Source organism: Sinohyriopsis cumingii, chromosome 15, assembly GCF_028554795.1.
Source record: "Sinohyriopsis cumingii isolate HCF-2022 chromosome 15, ASM2855479v2, whole genome shotgun sequence".
NCBI classification, from domain to species: domain Eukaryota; kingdom Metazoa; phylum Mollusca; class Bivalvia; order Unionida; family Unionidae; genus Sinohyriopsis; species Sinohyriopsis cumingii.
Window position 1 is genome coordinate 141,111,711 of NC_142975.1, and position 25,136 is coordinate 141,136,846.

The 25,136-nt window shown below is 34.8% G+C and overlaps 1 protein-coding gene across 2 annotated transcripts in view; it reads left to right on the forward strand.

The window, feature by feature from the left end:
- LOC149782926 (uncharacterized) overlaps nucleotides 1-25,136 on the forward strand; it is a 149,423-nt gene that overhangs the window by 68,086 nt on the left and 56,201 nt on the right. For both annotated transcript variants that reach the window (XM_089934482.1, XM_089934483.1), the window contains exons 3-5: nucleotides 8,239-8,315; nucleotides 11,192-11,263; nucleotides 23,065-23,131. In XM_089934482.1, the coding sequence (XP_089790608.1) occupies nucleotides 8,239-8,315; nucleotides 11,192-11,263; nucleotides 23,065-23,131 (216 nt within the window). The remainder of the gene's footprint in view (nucleotides 1-8,238; nucleotides 8,316-11,191; nucleotides 11,264-23,064; nucleotides 23,132-25,136) is intronic.

Below are 25,136 nucleotides of genomic sequence, written 5' to 3' on the forward strand. Positions count from 1 at the left end.
TGTAAAACAATATAATTTGTGGAATTTCTTTGACAGGTGTTTTAGAAGTAATCGGCAGCCACAGTTTATATACTACTGTTGTTTAGTTGTTTGTAAAGCAAAGTGGTTTGTTAGCGGTAGAGTGTTGTACAATAGCTACCATATGTTTAATCTGTGGTAAATGCCTTGGGGATAATAGGTTTGTTTTGTTGCAAAATGCCAATGTCTTTACTAATACATGCCAACTCTCAGATGTATTGTTTAATGAGATATGGTAGTGGACATGGTTTCTGCTCAAAGTTATAAACTGTCACAATACTTGAATAATGTCCATGCTGAAACCAATCATATTTTGATCAATTGAATCACACTACCGGTAGTTTAAAAAAACCACAAATAAACAACAGTGATAAATAATTATCAAATACAAATTGATAACCAACCACACATAGAAATAATTACAGGATAAGGTATATAAATAGTATACTACCACTATAAGGGGCTGTGAAAATGACAAAAGGCGGGAATTTAATGAGGCCGGACATCGATTTGGTCGCTAAGTGGGTAAAAGAAGTGTGGGACTCAATTCTGTCGGAAATGATTGCAAAATCATTCAGGAAGTGCTGCATCAGCAATGCCATGGATGGAGCAGAGGATGATGCTATATTTCAATCCGACAATGATGAGAGCGAGAAGGAGAATGACACACTAGCGGAGGACCATGATGACAATGACGACGTATATGATGAAAGCACGCCCGTAACAGAAGCCGAGTTTCATGAACTGTTTGGCAAGTCTGATACAGAGCCAGATTTTGAAGGATTCTAAAAGTGATAGAACTTTTATAATTCATGATTTTAGAATGAGGATTAATTCAATTTCCATTAAGACTTAACACTTTAGAATTGTTTTTATTTCAACATATAAATTAGCTTTCTTACTTTCATTTTATTTAATAATGTGATTTGCCTAAATAAACGTATTCAGAACTCACTTTGTGCATCTTGTGATGTACCATTAGTCTAGAAAGTATGGGTTGGCTTACACGCGGGTCATGCACTTTATAACAGTTTTGCCAATTCAGTTTGGGCGGGGTCGGCTTATATGCGAACGGGCTTATACGCGAGTATATACGGTGTTCCTCATTATTACCAATCTTGCCAGAGGTTTCCTCATTATTATCAATCGTACCAGACTGGATTTTTTCTAATATAGCTGTATCCAGTTCTCAGATAAGACTGGTTGATGACATATTTATCTTCAGTAATATTTGGTTGTTGTGTTTCTTAATAGTTTTCAGTACTCAGCTTAGCATGCCTTAGTGTTTTGCATTAAAATTTGTTTTAATTCTTTGAGACAACACCTTGAAAAGTTGAGTTCTTGCTGTTATTAAATTAGTGTAGGCTTAGGCAACACAAATACATTTTTAGATAATACTTCATAGAAGTGTTTTGTACATCTTCTGGGCATTTTCTTGCAGGAATGCCTAAGCAGGTTGTGGCCAGAGGAAAGCCCCTGGGGACATACACCCCTCTCATGCAGAGTGTTCCTCTTCTGCTGGGTCCCTTAGGTGGAAGGTTAAACCTCTTTTCATAGGCTTGTTTGGGCATGGTTGATTGCTGGGTCTTTTTCTATCATAAAAGATGGATACAGGCTTTGGTTTCCAGATTTTCCTCCTCTAGTAAGGTTGGAGGTGCTGGGGACCCTGAACTCCACAGTGGACCTGGTTCCCCTATGCAGACTGTACTTGCATCCTCTCCGGTTTCTCTTTTTGGCAAACTGGAAACTGCAGAGAGAATGATCTGATTCCTCTAGATGTGGATTTCCACCATCATCTGATTATGTGGACAAATGGGAACCAGTTTCTGTTCAGAGTCGCTATGCATGTCTCTGAACCCCTCTCCTATCTGTTCCCAGATGTGTCAGATTCAGGGTGGGGCACTCCTCTGGAGTTGGAAGGGTTTAAGGAAAGGGAAGATGGTCCCCATGGAATTGTCTCTGCACCAATCTAGAGAACATGCCCTGTTCCAACTTTGCAGAACTCCTTTGGTAAACTTGTTTGCAACAATGCTAGTAACAAGCTCCTGTATTATGTCTCCCCACTCCCTGACCAGATGGCCAGGGCAGTGGATGTGTTCTGCCTGAAGTATGATTTTCTCTTAGCTTATGCCATCCCTCCTTTGAGGATGATCCCACAGCTACATCACAAAATTAGGAATTCTATTGCCAATTTAATTTGGATAGCCCATATGTGGCCCCGGTGATCATGTTTCAACAAGCTTCTCAACCTGCTTGGTGGACCATCCCAGAACATTACTGTTACAGTACAGGGGCTGTCACAGAACATTACTGTTACAGTACAGGGGCTCTGTCTAACCAAACAGTCCAGAGATTCTCCACCTTCATTGCGACTGTGAAAATTACCTCCAGTCTCTATCAAAGCAGTCACTGTAGTATCTGAAATTGTCATGGGAAACCAAGTTTGGTGGTTTTTGTTGCTGCCTGAACCACAAATTTAGAGACCTAACAAAAACTTGGCCAAGTAGGATGATGATCACCCCCCCCCCAATTTCTTACTGTATTTCATTCCTAGAGATTAACAAAGCTACTAGTATTCGATAAATTAATGTCAATACTCTAATCTGGTAATAAAATATCAGCTTTTACATGTGTTAGTTTTAACACTTTGAAAAAAGAATTATAAAGCATATTTTTGTTCCATTGCATATGTATCGATAAAGTATCCAGTACCTGTAATTTTCACTTGCTGCCTTAAATCAGTATGTGAGATAAGTAAGGATACACAAGAAAAAGCATACTGAAAATGAAAATAATTTTAAAAAAACTTCTAGTATTTGAAAATTAAATTTGAGCACAATTTTTGTTGAAAAATATAAATCCTCTTGCAAGCACATTTATTTTTATCCATCAATCTATAATACAAAAGAGCAACAAGCCTGTAAAATACTAGAACTATTGCTTGAAGCACTATCATTAATGAAACTCTATGTATGTTCACTAATTACAGCATAGTATTAAAGCTGATACTTTAGGACACATGGTACTAATTATGAAAAAATGGGAACCAGCCTGGAAATGGGGAAACCTAAAATAGAGTATATATTGGGTTTGGCTGACCAGGATTGGTTTGTAATGTAAGTTATATTTTAGGAAAAGGAACCTTTTGAGAGCTTATCCTAGTTGTAACTGAAAAAAAAAATAGAGACATTGTTTTATTGATGGAATTTCAGTCCTTTAACAGTCTTGAGTTGGAACGTACATTACTAAAAGTAGCACATGATGTTTTGGTGTGGAATTGAAAGCACATGGTTCAAACACATACAGGTTCAGAAAATGCCACAGCTCATAACTTTTCCTCTTCACAGAAGCTGACATCCATGTTTCATCTATACTAATAAATATAGGTTTGATCATGAGCACACTGAAATTTTCAGTTATTGAGTTTTAATGGTGTTTGCATAGGTTTACTATGGGAACTGAATTAGTACGATGAGTCCGATAGACAGTTACAGCAGTACAGTGACTCCACATATGCAAATGCAATTAACTTTACTATATTTGCAATCATATGGTTCTATTTGTGAATAACAAGCAAAATAAATACCTTTTGTAAACCACAGAGTGACTTTCAGTGGGATATCAAACACATATTCAGATATATCAACTGTTGACAAGAATGGGGGGGGGAGGGAACATGGTGTAGATTTGACTATGTTAGGTGGAGTGTTTTGCACTTTGGTTCATATCTAAGCAATACATGTATAAAATTTATAGAATTAACCATTTATAGAGTAATTATAGTAAGCAATATTGTATTTCCTAGTTGTGTTTTGAAACAGAATCCTTCAGATATGATCACTGAGGTCTCTTGCACCATGCTTAGCGGTGATGACCTATCATGAATTTACATATCACTAAATTCTTTCATTGAATGTTTGGAAACTTCATATTTTGCATTTGAATGGACTTACGTGTACCTTGCTTTAGTTTTAAATTATGTCTTCTGGGAGGAATTTTAGGTAATTTTTGCTATTTAAATATCTTTTTCTGTAATAATACATGTACATATATAGATGGTCACCTTGACCTTTTACTCATTAGTTACATAATATGACAAGGCTGGTAATATATTTCAGCATTAAATTGAAGAGAGATAAATGGTGATATTAAAAAAGATGACTCAGTCAACTTTATTTTAATATTTGTTTCTGATTTTCTTAAATAAAGCTCAAATATTTAAATGCTGCCTGAAATACATCATTGCTCTTAAGGTGAACATGAACTTGCAGTATAATTTAATATTCACTAATGTAATCTTTGACAAGCAGAACTATGTACATTGCTTACTTATGTATTGAACTACTTACTATTCCTAGGGCTGTCAAGAAAATCAAGGGTGGATATATTATAAGACACACGGTACTAATTATATGGAAAAATGGGAACAAGCCTGGAAATGGGTGAACCTAAATTAGAGTAAATATGGGTTTGCCTGACCAGGATTGGTTAATAATGTATAAATATGATTATGAGCACTCAGAAATTTTATGTTGTTGGTTTTTTTAATATGGTGTTTGCATAGGTTTACTATGGGAACTGAATTAGTACTGTGAGTCCTTTCACTGATTTTCAGACAAAACAACAGTATCAGCTTAATGTCAGTCAAGTCTCATGGTTCACACACATGCTTGTCAGGTAAATAAATTGCAGAATTAAATAAACCTAGCTTTCACAGAGGGTCTAGACTATCACTCATTGTCCTGTGAGATGCAATTGTCCATTCAGCTTGAACTGGGTTGATTAATGAGGTTGCAAGGTTCACTAATAGGATCAACACTAGTAACATCTTCCTTTTACCTGATGGAGTCCATTACCTGTTTAGCATACCACTTGTGGAAGTGTTATTTTAATTCTTCTCTGTGCTTTGTATTTATTGTCCAGTCTAGTGGTTGAAGTTTGAACATGATTCAGGCACAAAATGTGGAATGATTCCACTGTCTTTCATCACTTGGATGAAAACATGGTTTAATCATTGAATTTGAATGTAAGCATTGAATTGTCTTTTTGTGTGTGTGTGTGTGGGGGGGGATTTTTTATATTTTTTACGTTGCTTTAACAATTTTTCAGTTATACTGATTTATGCTGTGTGGCAGTTTATAGTGATGTCTAGCACTGGGGCATTATGCCACAGACATATAGCATGATGTCCCACACAGTCACATTATCCTAATACCAGGCCAACCAATCCTAAAACAAACCTCTTAATGCTGAGCACCTAGTGAGGCAGCTGTTAGTACCATTTTTACAAGGCTTTGGTATGACTCAGCTGGGGATTTGAAAACATGATCTCTTATGTCTGAGGCAGACACCCTAACCACTTGGCCACCAGAGTGGTCGGTTTTGGATTTGTTCTCATACATGTGGTATTTTTGTTTTGCTATTTGCATTCGAATAATTTTATTATTTTGTATTTACTTTCAGTATTTGCAGCGGTCAAAGCTCAAAATGAAATACCTACTAATATGCGAAATGCAAAACCACAAATTTATGTACCCATGAAATTTCTTGTTACAAAGCCACAAAAATTTTAGCCCCTCGAATAAAAATTATACTACAGTAATAAGTGGTCTTGTGTTGGATGTAATGAAATAAAATGCAAGTCTGCATTCCTTTTAATGTTTAATTGATCAGCTTATTGTTTTAATTAAGTACCTACCAACATCTTCCTGCCATGATGAGATCCAAAAAGTACTTGTTGGACACTTGTATAAAACCTTCATCCATTTGTCAAGTAAATTATTGAAATTATTGTCAAAATGGTGCTTGGACACATGGATTTAGCCTCGTGTACTGGCCCCAAGCACTGATTTCATAAGGTATATGGTTTCAGATTAGTATCAACAAATCAAAAAAGGTTGCATTTGCTAAGTCGGTGAATAATCTGTACATACTGGTATAAGGAATATCACCATGATGTCTTTGGACATGGTCATTTGTGGGGGGAGTGTTTATCAAGTTGACAGTGATGTTGGAGTCTTCTATGCAAGGGTATTGTGCTGTGTGAATGGTGTTCACTTACCTTTTTTTTCACATTCCATTACTTTTTTGGCACTTGCGACTGTCTCCCCCCCCAGCTGAGTAACATGCATTTCCTCACTTTGTTTTGCGTTCTTTCCTTCATTTAGCACTATACCACTGCTTTTATGTTCCTCCATCAGATTCAAGATTTTGTACTGAAGACGAAGTGACCTAGTGCATCTGCCTCAATTGTGGGAAGTTGCTGGTTCAAACCCAGGCCGAGTCATACCAATTACATGTAAAAATGGTATTAACGTAAAGTGTATTCAACAAAATATTTACATTAAGGTCTATGGGAAAATAATTATTACCTTGTTACATACGGCCATAGAACACAATTAATTTTACTATATGTTCTCTACATTTGTTTCTCAGTACTAACCTTTCCACTGTGTGACAATCAATACAAATCATATGTTAATCTAAAATACCTTCAAAGATGACTTCATGGTGAAGTTCTTGTCAAAGGTTGATCTGCTCTTTTTTGAGATGCTGGACTGTCAACAGAGCAGCATGTAAACAGAACACAGATTTCACTTCCGGATCATCACAAAGGCCTTATTACTCACTGTGCACTGTTGCTGAAATACACATGGAAAACCACACCCAAAGCTCATATCCTCAAGAATAAACAACTTCATTTAGATCCTACCAAACATGCATAAATAAAACTCTTCTGTCACCACCAAAATGAAAGAGGAAAAGATGTTCTAAAAATAGACTAGAACTACATTTGTGGGTATTGAACGGGAAGTACTAATTGTGACCCGATTCCATACATTGGGTTCTAGATTGAACCTCCATAGTGGAGAGTTCCTAAGATGGACAAAGGAAGCTAACTCTAGTATGTACATGGTCATGATAGGGACACTTTATGGCATCATCAGTGTACTTTTTTAGCATATTCATTATGTCAGATATGATATTTAGACTTGACTTTATGTCAGTGACACATTGGCAGTTTTAAAATTTAGACTTTAACCCCCCCCCCATCACTTTATGATGACATGTATCATTTTGAGGAATATTGCTTTTAAACTATGTGTTGGCGTGCTGATTGCATGTGAAATTTGAAGCAGAGAATAGTCATAAGTCCTGTACAGACCATAATTTGTAGTTTCAACTTGATTCATCTGTCATGAGGTGATGTTTCCATTCAATTTTTAATATGAAAAAAAGTTGATTTTCTAAATGTTTTCCATCGTAAGGGTGCCGGTTAGAATATGACCATCAGACCAGCCTGGGCCATGGTGTGTCCTTCGGCAAGGCACTTAACAACAATTTCTTGGGCACTAATTAATATACTTGTATTGCTGTGTCTTAAAGTACCAAAAAATATTAACTTGAGCGTAAAAGAAAATATCTTAAATGTTATCAACCTTTAAAAATTGTTTCATCTCTTAGTCTATCAGTAGTCTTGGAGCAGCTCCCTTGAAATCTGTGTGACCAGTTTTGGACCCATGTGGCCATGAAATCAGAAGAAGAAAACATTCTCTATCTTTGTAAAAAGTTATTAAAACTTTCAACTGGGAGAACTTACTGCTGCAAACAAGACTTTCAGTTTCAGATTCCAGCTACAATCACTGATGTCTTTTTCTGTAAGCCAAAATGCTGTGTATAACAGATATCAGCTGCAATCACTAATGACATTTTGTGTGCTAAAATGCCATATAATATATATGTGTATTATGTGCACTTAACTGCAAATAGTGTAGACCCAGATCTGCAAGTGCATTATGTGGTACCTTATGTATCTGTAAGTGCATTATGTGGCATGTGTATATGCATGTGCATTATATGGCACATTATGTATCTGCAAGTGCTTTTGTGGCACATGCATCTGCATTTTATGTAGCACATTATGTATCTGCAAGTGCTTTTGTGGCACATGTATCTGCATTTTATGTAGCACATTATGTATTTGCAAGTGCATTATGTGCTACCTTATCTGTATTATTGTGCATTATGTGGCATGTGTATATGCAAGTGCATTATGTGCTACCTTATCTGTCTGCAAGTGCATTATATGGCACATTATGTATGGCAGATTTGAATTGTCACTGCTCACATTTAGGCACTTAGTACACTGTAGGGAAGATGTTGATTAAAGTACTAAAGCTGTTCATTGAAATTAAAGTGTACTTTCGTACTCTTTTGCAGTTCACATTACCAACATTGAAGTGAAGGGATCAGTAAAGAAGAGTAGTGGAGAGAAGAGGCACGAGTACAAACTACAGGTTAGTAAAGAGTATTAGCTGACCTGACTGTAAGATATGGTATGGTCCTCTGCTCATTGTGCTTCATCCTTCATCTGTTTATAACTGTCATTGAGAACTTCTCAAAATCTGCTTGACCAATATGCATTTTACATGAGCATTCAGGCATAATGGATACACATTCATCCTACAATATGGCCACTGTTACTAAATATAAAAAACTAATACTTATCATTATGCACTGAACAGACTTGGACAGAGAGAAAAAAAGAAAATCCTGGCACAGATGATACCATCAGATATAGCCACTTTGACTAAAAATAGATAAACCTTTAAACTTCTACTTCTCAGAAACCACTTAACTTAATTTGACTCAATTTGACTGAAAGCATCATGGTGTTAGGGGATTTTAAAACTTTACAACAGAATATGAATTGACAGGAAACGTATGTCATGTCAACTCTTAAGTTTGTAAAAATTATGTGAATAGACTATCAAATGTGGCTGCAGTTTTTACAAAAATAGAAAAACCATTAATAACTTCTTGTAGATAAACAGCTATACATAATTTAAGCAAAGTTGAAAAAATAAATTTGCCTTTCCGATTTATACAGATGATGCCAATGCACCATAAAAGATGGCTGCCATTATTTTTTTTTAAACACATTTTCACAGCTTTCGTAAGAACTGCTGAACAGAATATTTAAAATCCTTTGAAGCAAAACATCCAGGTGTAGAGGTCTTCAGGTATTTTCATGAGAAGACTTCTTATGATATCTAGTTGGTACTAAATAAAAATGGTTCCGATCTGACCTCAAATATGGCTGCTGCCAGAGCTAGAGCTGTGAAAACTTAAGTAAACATCTTCCAGGTACCCATCAGTCTGAATGAATGGTTACCTGGGTATCTGATTAAAAGAAAATTATATTAAATATGTACAAACCTGAACTAATTTGTTGTAGATTGATGCTGGCATGAAGGACATGCAAAAGTGTATTTTTTCAGTGGTCTAAGATTAAACTTCACAGTAACTTATACATGGCACTGTCATCTTGTACAAAGTCCAAAAATTCATCCTCATTCTCTAATAAAGTTCTGAAATCTTCCATTGTTGTCTAGTAGATCTTCATGGTCTAGTCATCATAAATATTGACTGACACCCATTCCTTGGCCTCACTGTCATATGCAGGTGCTTATGTAGAGACAGAGCTTGGGTACTATAACTAGCACTCGGAGCATACAGTTTGTGAAATCTATTAAAGGTTACAACTGAACATTTGTCAAGATCAGATAGCCACCATCTGTTATTGCTACTGAGCAAGTATCACTCATGGTTCAGTCAAAGGTTTGTCACATTTGTAAACAAGCTAAGAGATTAAGGTCAAACATTTACTGGAGGATGCAAAACACTACTTAGCACTGAACAAGTACATGTATTGAATTTGCAGCTTGATCAAAAGGATTGGCAACATGAAAAGAAACGGAGTTCTACCATTACAAGCGAAGGGCTTATGAGGCCATGTGCACTGGTAGAAAACTTGTATGCATTAAATGGATACCTGATGGCTCATTTTATTACCTGGGTTATTATTATCAGCAGGCATGTACCTGGGTACTCATTCACAGCACTAGCTAGAGCAGCTATCTTGAAATCTTGCTATTGCTAATCGCCTAAATGGAAAGTCATATTGACATAGAGTTTTCACCATAACAGTTCTTATGGTATCTGATTTTAACCCTCCATCAGTTATTGGAAATTTCCCTTGTCCATATCTTGTGCATTCATGTTATTGTATCTTATCAAATCTCCTATTTCTTCTCCAACTGTCTTGTGTCTCTGCAATGTGCATGCTAATCTGTCTTTTGTTTCAGTATATTTTGATATGTCCCGAGTAATGTTAATCTGTATCACCTGATTAGTTCTTCCTTTTTTAAATGTTGGGACTTACTTGTCCTACTCATTTTGTTAGTAACATTTAGGCATGTCAAATATTACATAGTACACCTCTCCCTCGATAACTCGCATACAACAGTGGACACAAACATAGACCACACTATAAGTGAGGTGCGAGTTACAGATATCTCCAAAAACTGAAAAACAATCGCTTTGACATCGAGAAAACTGTTGGGGGGAGGCGTTAGGGGACTGGGCTGTTTAATGACTGAATCCTCATTTTACAATCATGTTGATAATAATTTTAAATAACATGCTTTTTCTAATGAAGTCGATCATTATTTGGAAAGAATGTAAAAAATCGTATGACCTAATTTTAAATTTGATGTTTCATGGTGTTGTTTAAAACTTCCAGGTCCTATCTACCATTTTTGAACATAAAACAAGCGATGTATTCCATCACCAATTTTGATCACTATTTTCTTCAAGTTCAGCAAATAGGGATCAATTTGGGGGGTATTTTATTATATAAAAAATGGGATCCACGCCTGAACCCACATTATAAGCGGGTTAGCAAGTTATCAGGGCACGAGTTATCGAGGGAGTGGTGTAGATGGCAATATGAACATGTTTTTTTTCCCAGTAATCTTTTGATGATTTATTGTTGATCCCAAATGAAAAAGGTGCCAGTTATATATCCAATATGGCTGCCATGACAACTGTCTGAAAAATCTTGTTGTCACTACTCTTGCTGAATGGATCATGACTTGGGATTTTCACCAAAGATTTAAAACAATGCTTACTTTGTCGTCAATGAAAATGGTACCAAATTCGTATCGAATGTGTACTAAATTAAAATCTTGTTATTCTGAAGACTATCAGAGATGGTTTCAACTTGACAATTAAAAGGAAGAAATGATCTTATTTTGAATTCCTGTAAATTCTTTTTGCCCTGTAGAGTGTCAGTCCTTTCAAGGGATTTTTATGTTTTCATTGCTTGCAGGTCACCTGGTCAAATGGAGAAGTTACTGAAGTGTCCAAAACATACCAGGAGTTGCACGACTTCCATAATGAAGTAAGTCAAACCTGTATAGAGCATGTTATATATGAAATCATTTGTATGGTATTGAGTAGGAATATTCAGCAAGAGTCTGTATTTTGCATCAGACATAGGGTTTTATTTTTCTCGTATTCGGAATTCCTGACTGCAAAATTTGGATTTAAGTACTAACGGTGTATAGTGAACTCCGATGCTACTTTAACACATTAATCCCTGGGGATGAGTTAAAGTGGCAGGAGGTAGTAGCCTAATGCCGAGCTCTGTAGCATCATGGTCATGCATGATACACTAAAATGGGTGGTATTATAGAAAGGTAGATAGATGTAGCTCTACAGTGATACCAAATAATCTGGAATTTCTAGTTGCACTACAAAATACAGACAGAAAAAACTTCATTTTTTGGACCCGATATTTTTCTACCCAAAATTCGCCGGTGGTCGGAATCCGATTTTGTGTCCGGATTTTAGACTTTTTGGTCTCAGATATAAGGCAAACTGGTATGAACTGCAAACAGACAGATGAACCTTTGCAAAAAGTAGGATAAGATGGGCATTTGGAATAAAGAGTGGCCTCGATATGAAAATAATGGGTCCGTTAAGCAAAAAAAAGAACAGCCCTAAAACAACAACTTTTACCCTTCTGCTCATGCACGAGTGAAATAGCCAATGAAAAATGATGTTTCTAACACAACTAGGCAGTATGTTATTGCAAGATCACCTGGTAGTTGGTGTTTTCGGATGTATTCAGAAATAGCTTTCAAAATATGTTTTCTAGTCGAATTTCACGCGAAAATGACAAAAACCTCCAGGGGTTAATGTGTTAAGACAGCTAAGCACCCACGGAAAATTACCTCATATTAAGGAGCATGAAAAGTTAGGTTTTCGCTGAAATATTCTGTGTTAATTTTACATTTCATTTAAACACAAAATTGACTGGTTTTAGTTTGTTACCCTTTCCAGTACTTTTTGTAATCCAAAAAACAAAGCATTTTTACTTGACGACTCGGGTATCACGCTAACTCGAGTTGAACAATACTACTGTGCTTCTTAGCAGTTATCTTTAGTCATCTAAGATTGATTGGTAGCATTAAGGAATACACAAAAATTTGGATTGTCAGATTACTTAACCTCTTTTTATGTATTAAACTTGCTTAATAGGCAAGTTGGAACAAATGTGCTGAAATTAGAAATTGACCTAATTTTTTGACATTTCTATGTGTAAACCACATTTGTCCACTCGAGAAGGGTAAATTTGATGGTTTTGTATGATAATATGCTGTCTGCTTTAGAGGGGTGGCAGTTCTAGAGGGATACTTCTGAACACATTTTTGCCATGGGATTCTGGCCATATAAAGTTAGTGGCTCCTGGTCGGAGAGCTGTTCAAGATGGGGACAACTGTATTAAGAAAATTTTGAAGTGATGGTAGAAATGTAGGAGTTTTTGCATGCTTGTGTGGACTATGATTGCAGTGCAAGGTCATGTGATGAAAGACCGCAGTCACAAGATGAAGCTAGAAATATACCCCTTTGTTGTACTGGAAAAAATTGATCATGCACATGTTGGAATGTGAGAAAATGTCCCTTGTAAAAAGGTGCCTTGCATATGAAGGAGCTTCTAGAACTGCAGTGAATTTATATGCATATGAATATATATATATATATATATATATATATATATATATATATATATATATATATATATATATATATATATATATATATATATTATTATTATATTATTTTTATTAACTTCTATTTAAGTAAGAATGGAACGTAAAAATTTCAACTTTATGTATCTCTACAAAAAAAGAAAAGTCATATAAATATATAAATCAAACAAAGACACAATAAACATTTGAAATTCCATGTAATAGTTTTCAGTTAACGGTCTTTGGTGAGGTGTAGCATCCATTGCATGTAGTGATAATGGAATAAAGGGGCAATATGAGTGTCCACTGTGCAAATAGGACATTCAAACAATGCCCTGAATGGAATACCTTCTCATTGGCTAACTGAAAATAAGTTATAAATAAATACAGTACATCATTTTCTTTTAACCAGTGAAATTTCAGTATTCCAGTCAGTGCATTGTCTTGCATATTAAGTGGGCGCGATCAGTGCCATGTCGAGCAGTACCGTGGGAAAATGATTTGGCATTCCTTAAAGGTATGATATTAAGTCAAACTTTTGATAGGGATACACAGTTGTATGCCTGAGCTAAATATTGGTACCAAAGTTATTAAGCTATGCAAAGCGTAGCTTGAAATATCAGCGTTTATTCTTAAATAGGTTGCGCGAGCAAGGAGAGACGTGTCCTCCCTTGTAGTTATTATATAGTTATTTTATAGTACATGTACAACAGGTCAGTTTTAAGCAACGATACGAGCCCCTATGATAGAGGTTGGGAAAATGAAAAACTCACATCAGATTTCAGTTCTAGGATAATTTAAGCCATCAATGGAATGCCTGCAAGCTACCAGTGCTGAAGCATTGTTTTTGAGTTTTCTTGTTGAACACAATCTGGAGATCATGCTAACCATTTGTTCAAACAAATATTCCTGGACTCTAAAATCACTTCACGAATTCATGTCAAAATCCACTAATTTTTATCCCTATTTTCACTAATTGCGAGCCTGGAGGGTTTGGCAGCTATGCAGATTTGGTCCAATATGTGTGGATGGCTTGAATTTGGCGTGAGGAAAGAGCCACAGGGTTAAAGCAGGTCACTGATTAAAAGAATAATAACAGCTTTTGTAGAACTTTACTTCTAGGCATCCTACCTTGAATAGAGATTGTGAAGGGCTTGAACTTGAAATATTGAAGAGACACGTTGACTTCGGGGCCAAAAGATAAAAAATTAAGGTCATTGTGATTCTTGTGATTTGTGATTTTGATTTTTAACGTAGCTTTAACAATTTTTCAGTCATATCGCTACGATGTCTGCAATGTGGCAGTTTATAGTGATGTCTAGCACTGGGGCATCATGCCGCAGACATGTAGCATGATGTCCCACCCAGTCACATTATCCTGACACCAGGCTGACCAGTCCTAACACTAACCTCTTAATGCTGAACGCCAAGCGAGGCAGCTGTTAGTACCATTTTTGTAAGTCTCTGGTATGACTCGGCCAGGTCATTGTGATTCAAAGAGAAATTAGTTTTGCGCAATAAATTTTGTTCACAAGTTAGTTTTCTTATGTCACGTGTTTAGGCTCGAATAAACAGTAACACAAGAATGAGTGAAAACAATAAGCTTTGAAAAATACAATAATTTATTTCCCTGGAAACGTTTGTAAAAATGAAAAAATATGAACTTAGTTTTAAGAACCAAATCCAAAAATAATCCAAGAATAATCCAAGAATAAAATGTTAGTAATCCTAATAACAAAATGTTCTACTGATTTCAAGTTCGAATCCTGACGAGGAATTAAAGATGAAAGACGATGATGTATGGTGAAATATGTAGCATTGAATTCTACACTTCCTTGTAGAAACAAGAATTATCACTCCGGTTTTGAAAATTTAAATAAATTTCTTATAAGAACTGTCTTTGATTAAGAATCTCACATGAGCACATGTATTTTCCAGGAATAAGAATTAATCCTTTTGAAATCCAAGTAATTTGAAATAACTCCCATCCAAGTAATTTGCATTAACTCCAAACAGCACAACATACAACTTCCATTGTAACAGCCCAACTTCTACTGAGAATAATTTTCCCAAACAGAAGTTATATTGTCTTCTAAACGGAAACAGGGGTCACATGATCATGTTCTGGAAGCTTGTAGAAATTAGGTACTTGTTAAAGGTAACGTACACCCAGTGTGACCCTGACAAAAACCAATTATTTTACTCTAAGAAATAAAAAAATAAAAAATTGTTTACATCTTGAACACGAATTCCCATCATGACCTTGAAAACAACCAATCATTTTAAAATGAAAATAAAACTTGTTTACGTGGTTGCTACAAATTTTGAATCAAGGTCAGGAGTTAGATCAACACCTGATGTTTATAAAACGAACAGTTAATGTCAAACTATTTTCTGAAAAAAGTATCATCTCTGGTGAATTATTTTACAGTAGCATGTAATATAAAATAAAAAAATTTAAAACTGACAAACAATTAAATTAAAATAAATATATATTAAATCAGATATAATTAAATCAAATATACATAACATTTTCTTGACCAAATTTTGTGGATTTCTTGCACTTAGGGTAATAAAATAAAATAGATTTTTGGGTCAATAGATCAGAGGTCACTGTCATGGTAAGTGTAATAAGAAATAAATAGTTTATGCACAGTAAGTTTAACTCAAGACTGCAGACCTTGACCAAAGGTCAAGATCATTGAGACCCATTGGTCTGTAATCTTCATAGTTGACCATGCCCTACTAGGTCTACATAGGACTGTTAAATGCAGGGCAGGCTTATAATGTACTGCTGTACTTCATGTATTTTTTTGTACCCTTTAATTTTTTGTTCATAATCCAGAAGATTTATGTTTGCAAAAAAGATTGATAATACCATTATGCCATTTTGTTTTTACAATAATTAGTAATTAATTGTTGGTGAGAAAATACAATCATTTATGCATAAGCTCTCTTATTGTCATTACAGTGTCTACTGGTGTTTATTAAGAAATGGACAAAGGACTGCACAGACCCTTTAAATATTATCGTTAATTAGTTCTCCTTATAAAGTCCGTTACAATAACAAAACACAACGTGCATTTTAAAACGAGTTCGGAAGCCCTTTGATGTTTTCTTATACAACAAAAATGACATCTCAGTACCTGCTAAAGTGAAGAGCACAGACCCTTGGTCAACTAGTCTTATTGTTTCATTATAGTCATACAAACGTAAAATATAAAAACCTTGTCATTTTTCTATTGTAAATTTAAAAGTCACGGACTCCGTTAAATCGATTTCTTATATATACATATACTATCTTTTAAGTGTTTGTTCTGTTTTGACTTGGATATAGTTAACATTTTATTGCAAATCTATTCAATGATATACCTCTCTTATATCTTTATTGGCAAGTTCGAATAACAAGTAATGCTTATGATCGCTTGTCCTTGTAACAAAATCTGTATGAACAATAGTGTCAATAGCAGATTGACAGATTTCATTTCCCTAAAGAGAGCCTCATTTCCATACTGGCAGCCTCGCTGATATGACCTATTCTGTTGATTTCTTGCCCTTTATGTGAATTTAGTTGGAATAACCAAAGCGCTAAGCATGTTTAATTACTGTGTAAATAACACTGCATAGCCATGTGGTAGTTGTGACAATGTACATCGTAATTAAAACAAGAATGAAATGTTGATTTAGTGTTGTTTATTGATAATGGAATATAGTAGGGTTGTAATGCAAGCTTTAACTAAAACGTCATTTCAAATTCTTAATTTTTTATTGCAATTTCATAATGATATTATTGCTGCTGGCAAAATACAAGTTACACTTAATTTCTTGACAATGTGGACTCGTATCTTTACGTACAATTTACCAATAAATAATACCCTTAACTAATACATGTTCAAACCATCTTATCATTCTGCCAACATTACATAACAGCTACATATGCTCTAAATGCAGACGAGCCTTTCACACTGAGACATAATCTTCTGTCACTAATAAAAACCAAAAATTTTTTGAGTACTTGTATTTTTATTGTAATTAGATTCTTGAGTTGAAAGCAGAATGAGACAGAAAATATACATTTACTTTGTACGTTTGTACCATTAGGTTGTCGAGTAGCCTGTGTCCCATAGAATTCATTCAGGTACGATCCCTACATCAGAACTGCAAAATGATATTTATTTATTGCATATAATTTTTCATACACTGAAATTAATAATTATTTTTTCATGTATGAAAAATTACATGAAAGACAGGTATTCATGTTATTGGCTGATTTTGAAACACAAGGTTTAGACTCGGACTTGAATGTCTGATGATGGCATCTAAGTGACAGCAGAACTGTAGCTATAGTTTTTGCAGTTGGATTTGTGCAGCATGTTTAACACCCTGATGCAACAGAAATCAAAATTCTGTAATGCTGTTCTCATACCACATTCAGATACTGTGCAAATCATTTATTTTCATTGATATCAATTTTCATGGTTTTATGGGCAGTTATATTTTCATTGGTACTATAATTTGTGGAGTGGGGAAGGAGTCCTATTGCTTGTTTGGAAGGATCGTTCTAGTTTGGGTCTTTAAAATCAAGGTTTGTAATTATCATGAAATCCAAAATTGCTGAAACTTTTGTAATTATACAGTAAATGATTAAATGGTCCAAGTCCAAAAATATAATTACAAGCCATGATGGCATTACAGGATTGTTGTTATGGTTCGTAATGCCGATACATTGCTATACATAGATACAAGGGTTGTAGAAATAGGTCAGTGCTAAGGTAGATGTTTTATATTTTTGTTCATTTAGATACAATTCACTTAGGGCCTTAGCTTGAGATCTGATTTGACTTATATATATATATATATATATATATATATATATATATATATATATATATATAATTTGCAAACTCTAGAGATGTATAATTTACAAACTCTAGCAAAATGTGGACCTGTTGCATTCTTTTGAGTTCCAAAATTTAGGGTTTTGTTTGATAAGCTAGTAATAGGTTATATCATTTGAATGGAATAAAGAAGTCAAGGAATTTCCAAAATTTCACTACACTATGTTTTTAATAGCAGTAATACTGCCACTGTTCCATTGAACACATTTCGGGATCACAGTCTCATCTCCAAGCTACAGATTCTGAGAAAAGAATTGGGTCCCAGTCACACACACGCAGCGCAGTCCATAGCCTTTTTACAAACCTCTTTTCTTGGATTTATGGTCTGTGAGTAGGTGAGTGCCATTTTGCTTATCGAAATGGCCTTCGCTGTTTCGTTCGTAACATACTGTTGGCAATCCATTTGTATGCTTTGCTCATTGAAGCATCAGTTTTGTATGGCACAACATTCTATCAACTTAAAACAGTAAACACTCCCTATGTAAAGGTAAGGAAAAATGTCTGCATACCAGTTTCTTAGTTGCCTTCCAACTGACAAATTACATCAATGTTGGCAGGTAATATATTTCTGCTATTTTGAGGTGTTGATTTTTTATGATGTAAATATTACCTGCCACTATTGCAAAGATTCCCACCTTGTTATGAGGACCTGTCCTGGCAAGTAAATAGGATAGTAAAGAGGATGTGGACTCTGACATGGGCATCGGAATGAGACCTGATTCTCTTCTCAGTTCAATAACATTCACCGTGATAAGAGGAAGGAATTATGTAGCTTGGGCACGGGAAGTTTCCAGATTTTAGGGTTTTGTTTCTTAAACTTTGGTAATAGGTTATATCTTTTAAATATAATAAATAAATCAAGCAACTTATAAATCATCACAGAATTATAATTTTCACAATGTTTTACAAAGACAAGTATGATTGGTTCTAATTTCTGCCAGTTGGAGCTATCAGTGCCACATTAATTATCAGTTGTGTTTCCCATGCAAAGTACAATTGAAACTAGTTTATATCAGTTGCCATAGTCACATTAACAGGAAATAATATAACATAATACCTTTGTTTTCACACCAGACAGTGAAGCTGAACCTTGGTAACTTAATATCGTGTATACATGTACATGAACCTTGGAACTATCAAGAAAACCGCAAACTATATGGAAATATCAAATAATGATGTCTGCTACATGTCTGCGGCATGATGCCCCAGTACTAGACATCACTGTAAACTGCCACATTACAGACAGACAAGCTATGTTAAAAAATCCAAATCACACGCACACAAATAATTACGTTAGTGTTGTGGATGTTTTTCATTTATGTACTAAATGATTTTTAACTCTAATGGAAGCTTTAGTCTGGGAATTGACATGTATTTACAATGGCAAGCAATAAAGTATTGAAGTTGAAAACTTTCCAAATATATGAAGAAGAAAAATAAAACCAAAAACTTTCAATATTCAGTGAACAAAACAAGACTACCAAGAACAGTTAAAAGAATTAATAGCACAGTAGCAGTGAAGATGTTACATAATTGATATCTGAAGAATATATAACTTTAAAAAATTGAAGGGTGTGCCATAAATGTACAAAACCCATAAAGCTAAGCTAACAGCCTTATTTTAGGGCAGGCATTTTATAGTATTGTTCATGTTAAAAAGACCCGTAGACTAGGCCAGCTTATGTTATAGTGAATGGCAGTTAACTGCAAACACAGTTCCTGATATAAGCGTTACACCACAACACTGGCAGGTGTCTGACAGTTATTCCTACATCTTTCATGTTTAAAAATATACCAGTGACTGGCTTCTGATATGAAGTATTTGTATTCTTACATATTTAGAGCAGCTTAAATAACAGTACTAAAAAAGTTATACCCTTCAGTTTATTAATTAAATATAAAAAATTGAAAGTTGAGTTCTATTAAGACCAGCAAGTGATTATGCAGGGCTCAGAAAAAAATTCCCAAATGCTCTTCCTTGGGACGAGTATGTTGCAAGAATTACTTGTCCCTGTCCTCGTTATACTCAACACAGAAAATTTCTCAACTACACTCTTTTGTTTTTTGCCAAAGAACCACATCCAAGCTTGATACTAACATTTGTCAAAACTATAATAAGTTCAAACACATGGCTCCTTAGATAAATATATTATGAGACAATATTTGTGACTTGAGAAATTGCAGTTGTGCACATAGCACTTGGTATCTTGGTGGTATTCTTGTTTATAGTGAAACCCTTCAGTGACATAGTATCATAGCTTTCAATTTCAATGAGTATCACACCTCTTGACAAGTTAATTATGGGAGAAGTTAAGAGACAGAAACACCAATCATCTGGTCAGGCATTGTTATTCTTGCCCCAGATCACTAGTATGTTCAAGACTGCAGCTTTCTTAGTGAAGAGGCCAGCAGATTTCATGTAACTATGTGCCGTATATTCACTAATTAGTGCCCTCTCTCCTTTTTTTAAGAACAGAAAATTTAAAAGATGCAATGTAAGACCTGTGCTTTTTAATATGCATCTGCTTCAGAGCCATGATTAAAATGCTGCAGCAGTCTCGGTTGATCACATTGTTACAATGTATATATTAAGTCACAGGCACAAATGTAGTATTAAACATGGTGCAGTAGATGGGCATCAAGTTCAAAGACCTGCCAGTTCACTTCAGCCAGCTGCCAAGTTAGAAATGTGTTGATCAATTGATCATTATAACTGTTGTGATATTTACAATGACTGAATTCAGTGGCAGAAAGACCCTCAGATGTAAATGTGGTCATTATAAATTATAAAAGTACATCAAAAGAACAACTTTAGCTTTCGTCGTTGTGCTCTAATAAACATGCCCATTTGGAAAATGTAATGCCTTTTGGGGTATTAATTAGGGAATATACAGTAATTACTTTTCACAAGAAAAAATGTCAGTATGTTGCATTAGATAAGAATTCAAACCATATCAGTTTCCACCAGTTTTCTTATGAAATGATCCATTTTGGTCAAACCTCCATTTAAGAAAACTGTACACGGGTCCTATTAAAAGTAAGAATGCTGATTTGCCGAAATGATAGGAACATATATAGGACATTACACCAACTAGATTTTTTCCAATCAGCTGTCATCTCAACATTATCTGCTGTATAAATAGATTGCGACAGCATGTATTGTGTGAATGTTGGTCGACATCGGCAGAGATACTTAATATCTGCTGACATCTTCCCTTTTGCATGACATTGATTATATCAGTAAAGCTTTGGTGTTCAAAATATCAGTTATTTAGGAACGTAACATTGACCAGATGAAAAACACACAAATTTTATATTCTCTATCTTGAAACTTCTGAGAGGTCTTACTCATAAGGATGATGTATGATAGCTTGTTGAAAGGGAATTTTTCTCCACATCAAAATGAAGCCTAAATTACTAAATTCACTGTTAATGCAAACACCATTAAGAAATCATTTCTTTTTTGTGTTGTGTAATGTTGGTTAAAAGCTTATTAGAGCTTATGTTGAATTGTTGTAAATCATGTCAGTGTTAAAAAAAATCATCTTATCGAGGACAGTGTGTGAAACTGCAGCATATGTTCATAATATTTACACGTTTTAGTATCGAGCTACATCGGGCAACTGTGTAACAAAATGCCGGAAGTAGTCTTCTTTGCAAAAAGTTCTAGACTGACAACAATAGGCAGGTTCGGCAAAGGTTATTTATAATTGATGCTCACAAAATGTTAAGCCATTTTGAACATTGGCACTTGTTAAGGGAAGAAAGTGCACTCATATTTATTCCCAAGGTGCAAATAAGAATCCACTTGGTGGTTGAGGGATGAGCACATTCCATTTTACTTGACCCAGCCAATTTTAACTCTGTCAGAACAAGAGGATGAGTGGTTTTCCTGAATCTTGATTATAGTTATTGTTTTAAACAAAAAATATGGTCCTACACTGTGCAAATTTATGTTGGTCGACAGCCATCATCTCAATACTTTGATAAGGTAATACATAACTTGCTTGTGGCAAATTGTCACTCACTGTAGTTCCATTAATCGCTTGTCATGTTAGCCTTACGGATATGCAATCATATTCTGATATGCCATTGACCAGTTTGTATGATGATTATGTTTTCAGTGTTGATAAACTAATTGATCATAATTTCATCTGATAGATTACACATCCATTGTTGATGGCAAATTAATTTCGAAGGAATTAAGTCTCTATATAGACTATACTGATATTAAACATAATCTTAAAAGTTCAAAGACTATCTACAGTTCGATTGACTACTTTGTTAGTGCTGATTGAAGTATTGTTGACTTTGTAGGTACTAACTGAAGTATTAGTTAATTTGTAGCACTGATTAATTGATTACTTTGTCAGTACTAACTGAAATACTAGTTACTTTATAGGTACTAACTTGAATGAGTTACTTTATAGGTACTAACTGAAATATTGGTTACTTTGAAGGTACTAATTGAAATATTAGTTACTTTGAAGTTACTAAACAAGTGGTTACTTTGTTGGTACTAATTGGTTTAAATGTTGTCAAAGCAGACTTTATTGAAGACACATAATTCAGTCCTAATTTGGAGATACCACTAAAGTAAAGTATGGTCATTGAATGATTGATCCTTGGTTGGTTTTGCAAGGTCCATGATCTGTCAGGATGTTTTGACCAACATCAAACTTTAGAGTCCATAATTCTGTTACTGTTTCAATGTGTAGTAAGACTGAACTAACCACTATCCATCAAGCTAATTCTGTAGTGTAATTAAAACTATTGGTTGAAATGGGCACATAATTTTCTTCTATTACCCTGCCAGATGAGATAATTTTGTGTCATGCCAATTTTAGTAGTTTCAAGAATAGAGTTCCTGGCCTGAGAATTATTCATTCTTTTACACAGACTTTGACTCCAGTTAAAATTTTTGCATCTGGTTGGTCAGTAACTTTACATTAGCTGACCAGATGTCAGAATTTTGTGTTAGACTCTAATTAAGCTTGATGCTGTTTGTATAGTTTTGGGGTTGGCTGTTAGAGAACACATCCTTACAATCATGCTAGATTTGATCATTCAATGATTTTTATGCAGAACTTATTTACATGGTTCTCACAGACACTACTTAATTTACATGTGTCAGTAGGATAATTTCCCTAAGAAAACTTTGACATTGACATGTAAATAATTGATCAAGATAGAGGAACAATTGTAAAGTTATGAAGTGTATTGATTCATTATTTACATATTTCATATTTGAGATTTGTTTCAAATTGCAGTTGATGAAACACTTTTCTGAAGAGGCCAATCGACCAAAGCAGGACAGGAAATTGCCATTCTTTCAAGGTTTGTGGACATTAATTGAAAACTGAAAAAAAATTGTTATGTAAACGCCTTTCATTATAAAGGTTAACAGAGTTCTTTTCAGCTTCACTAGTCATAGACACAAAGAGCTTAAGGATTGGTCTGTTGTTCTTCATGCAATGTCCGTTTATTCAGCACAAGTTTGTTATTACTATAAGCTACTTCAAGATTTCCATTTTTAACTTTTAAGACACATCCAACCCATGGTTTGGTTGGTCCTACATGAAAATGGTACTCACATCCAGTTTGGCATCTATGATGGCTTCTGTATTTACTGTATATTTTGGGACATAATAAAATAAATCTTTTTTTTCAGTCCCAGAATTTATAGTGAATGTTGTTTTACCTGTGTCATATGTCCCAAGAGTTAAGAATTGAAATAAAATTGTGTTGGAATTGTGCCCCCCCCCCCCCCAATTAGATTACAATAAAATAAACAAAACTATTATTTTAATAATAAAATGAAGCAAACTAACCTTGTATTGTTATTATTTATTCTTCTTTTTTTGGCATGAGCAATTTATTAAAGACAAAAATGGGTGAAAGTTCCAAAATTTTGCACATCCATAGATTGTTTTGTTGTTGGGGGTGGGATAGAGGGTTAAAGTGGTTGGAAAGCATTGAGTAGGGAGAGAAATTCCTTGATTACCATTACTAAATTTTAAGCTTATGATTTTTTTTGAACGAGGAAACAGACTTTTTTCATGCAGTATTCAATTCACTCCTCAGATGTGTTCTGCTGAATCATGAAGTTCATACTTCACTCCATAATTCAGTGCCCTCTACCAGTGTTTCCCTTTACCCTCATTTGCGTTTCAAAGACCCCCAAATGTTTTGATTTAACCCCCATTTTTGGTACCAAAGTTTGTTTTTTTACTCAGTCTGACCCCCAGTTTTGACACCAAGGTGATTTTTGACTCAGTCTTACACCCCTAGGGGATACACTGCTTCTACAGAAACCCAAATAACTCAGTCATTGTACTCTACTGCTGTGTGATTCCTACATTGGCCTTAATAACAACAATAGTGGATAGAGGAGCGCAGAATTATTTGATTGAGACACCTTGGCCGATTCTGTACCTCCATGTATATCATTTTACCATTGTTTTTTTACCCTTTGCTTCATAGAAAGATTTATCAAAAAAATAATTTGTTGCATTATCTTGGCTTGCTAAGCGTTGGTCAGGATATTATTCATGGCCTAAGTGAATGAAAATAAAATTGTTTAATATCATTCTTTTAAAATAAGCAATAGTGGTTCTTTGTTTACTGAAAGAGTCTCGAGGAATTATACAAGAAACTAAATGTTTCACAGAACTATTGTCATGTTTTTGTGTTGCATTCATTCAATTTTGGTTCTAAGTTCTATCTATCTAGCTATCTGTCTGTAGATGTATGTATATAACCTGTCCTAATGGTCACCCAAGTTGAGTGGTCACTAGGCCACAATGTTTTTTTTCATGTTCCCCATGGCATATTTCTTATTTAAATGTCATGTAATCAGCAATCACCTGTCATCTGGTGTCTGTGGCCATGTGTTTTTTAACCATTCAGTGGTTTCATCCTGCCTTCTATGGTAGCTAGAGTTTATCAGTAGTTAGTGCTTCAAGTATGCAAATTAAACTTCGTTTTAGCTTGATGCGCAAGGCATGGAATATATAAATGCATATTACCTGAATGGATTTTAAACATTTCATAATCGTTTGTACTTCATATTCAAAGGAGTCTAAATGTCGGCTTTGAAAACAAGGCAGTTTTTCACCTTAAAGGAGGTATAATTCAGTAGTGATATTCCTTATGGTTTTGTAATCTGAGTCCTCTGACCCTTCCCACCCAATTTGTTTATTTTGGACATTTATGTTTGGGTGTAGAGTCAATTGCCTATCGAAAACTTGGAACTCATCGCCACTGTTTGGTGGTTGCATAGGGTAGCCACTTACTAGCAGGGCTAGCAAACTTAAATGATGTTACATTGAGTCATGTCTGC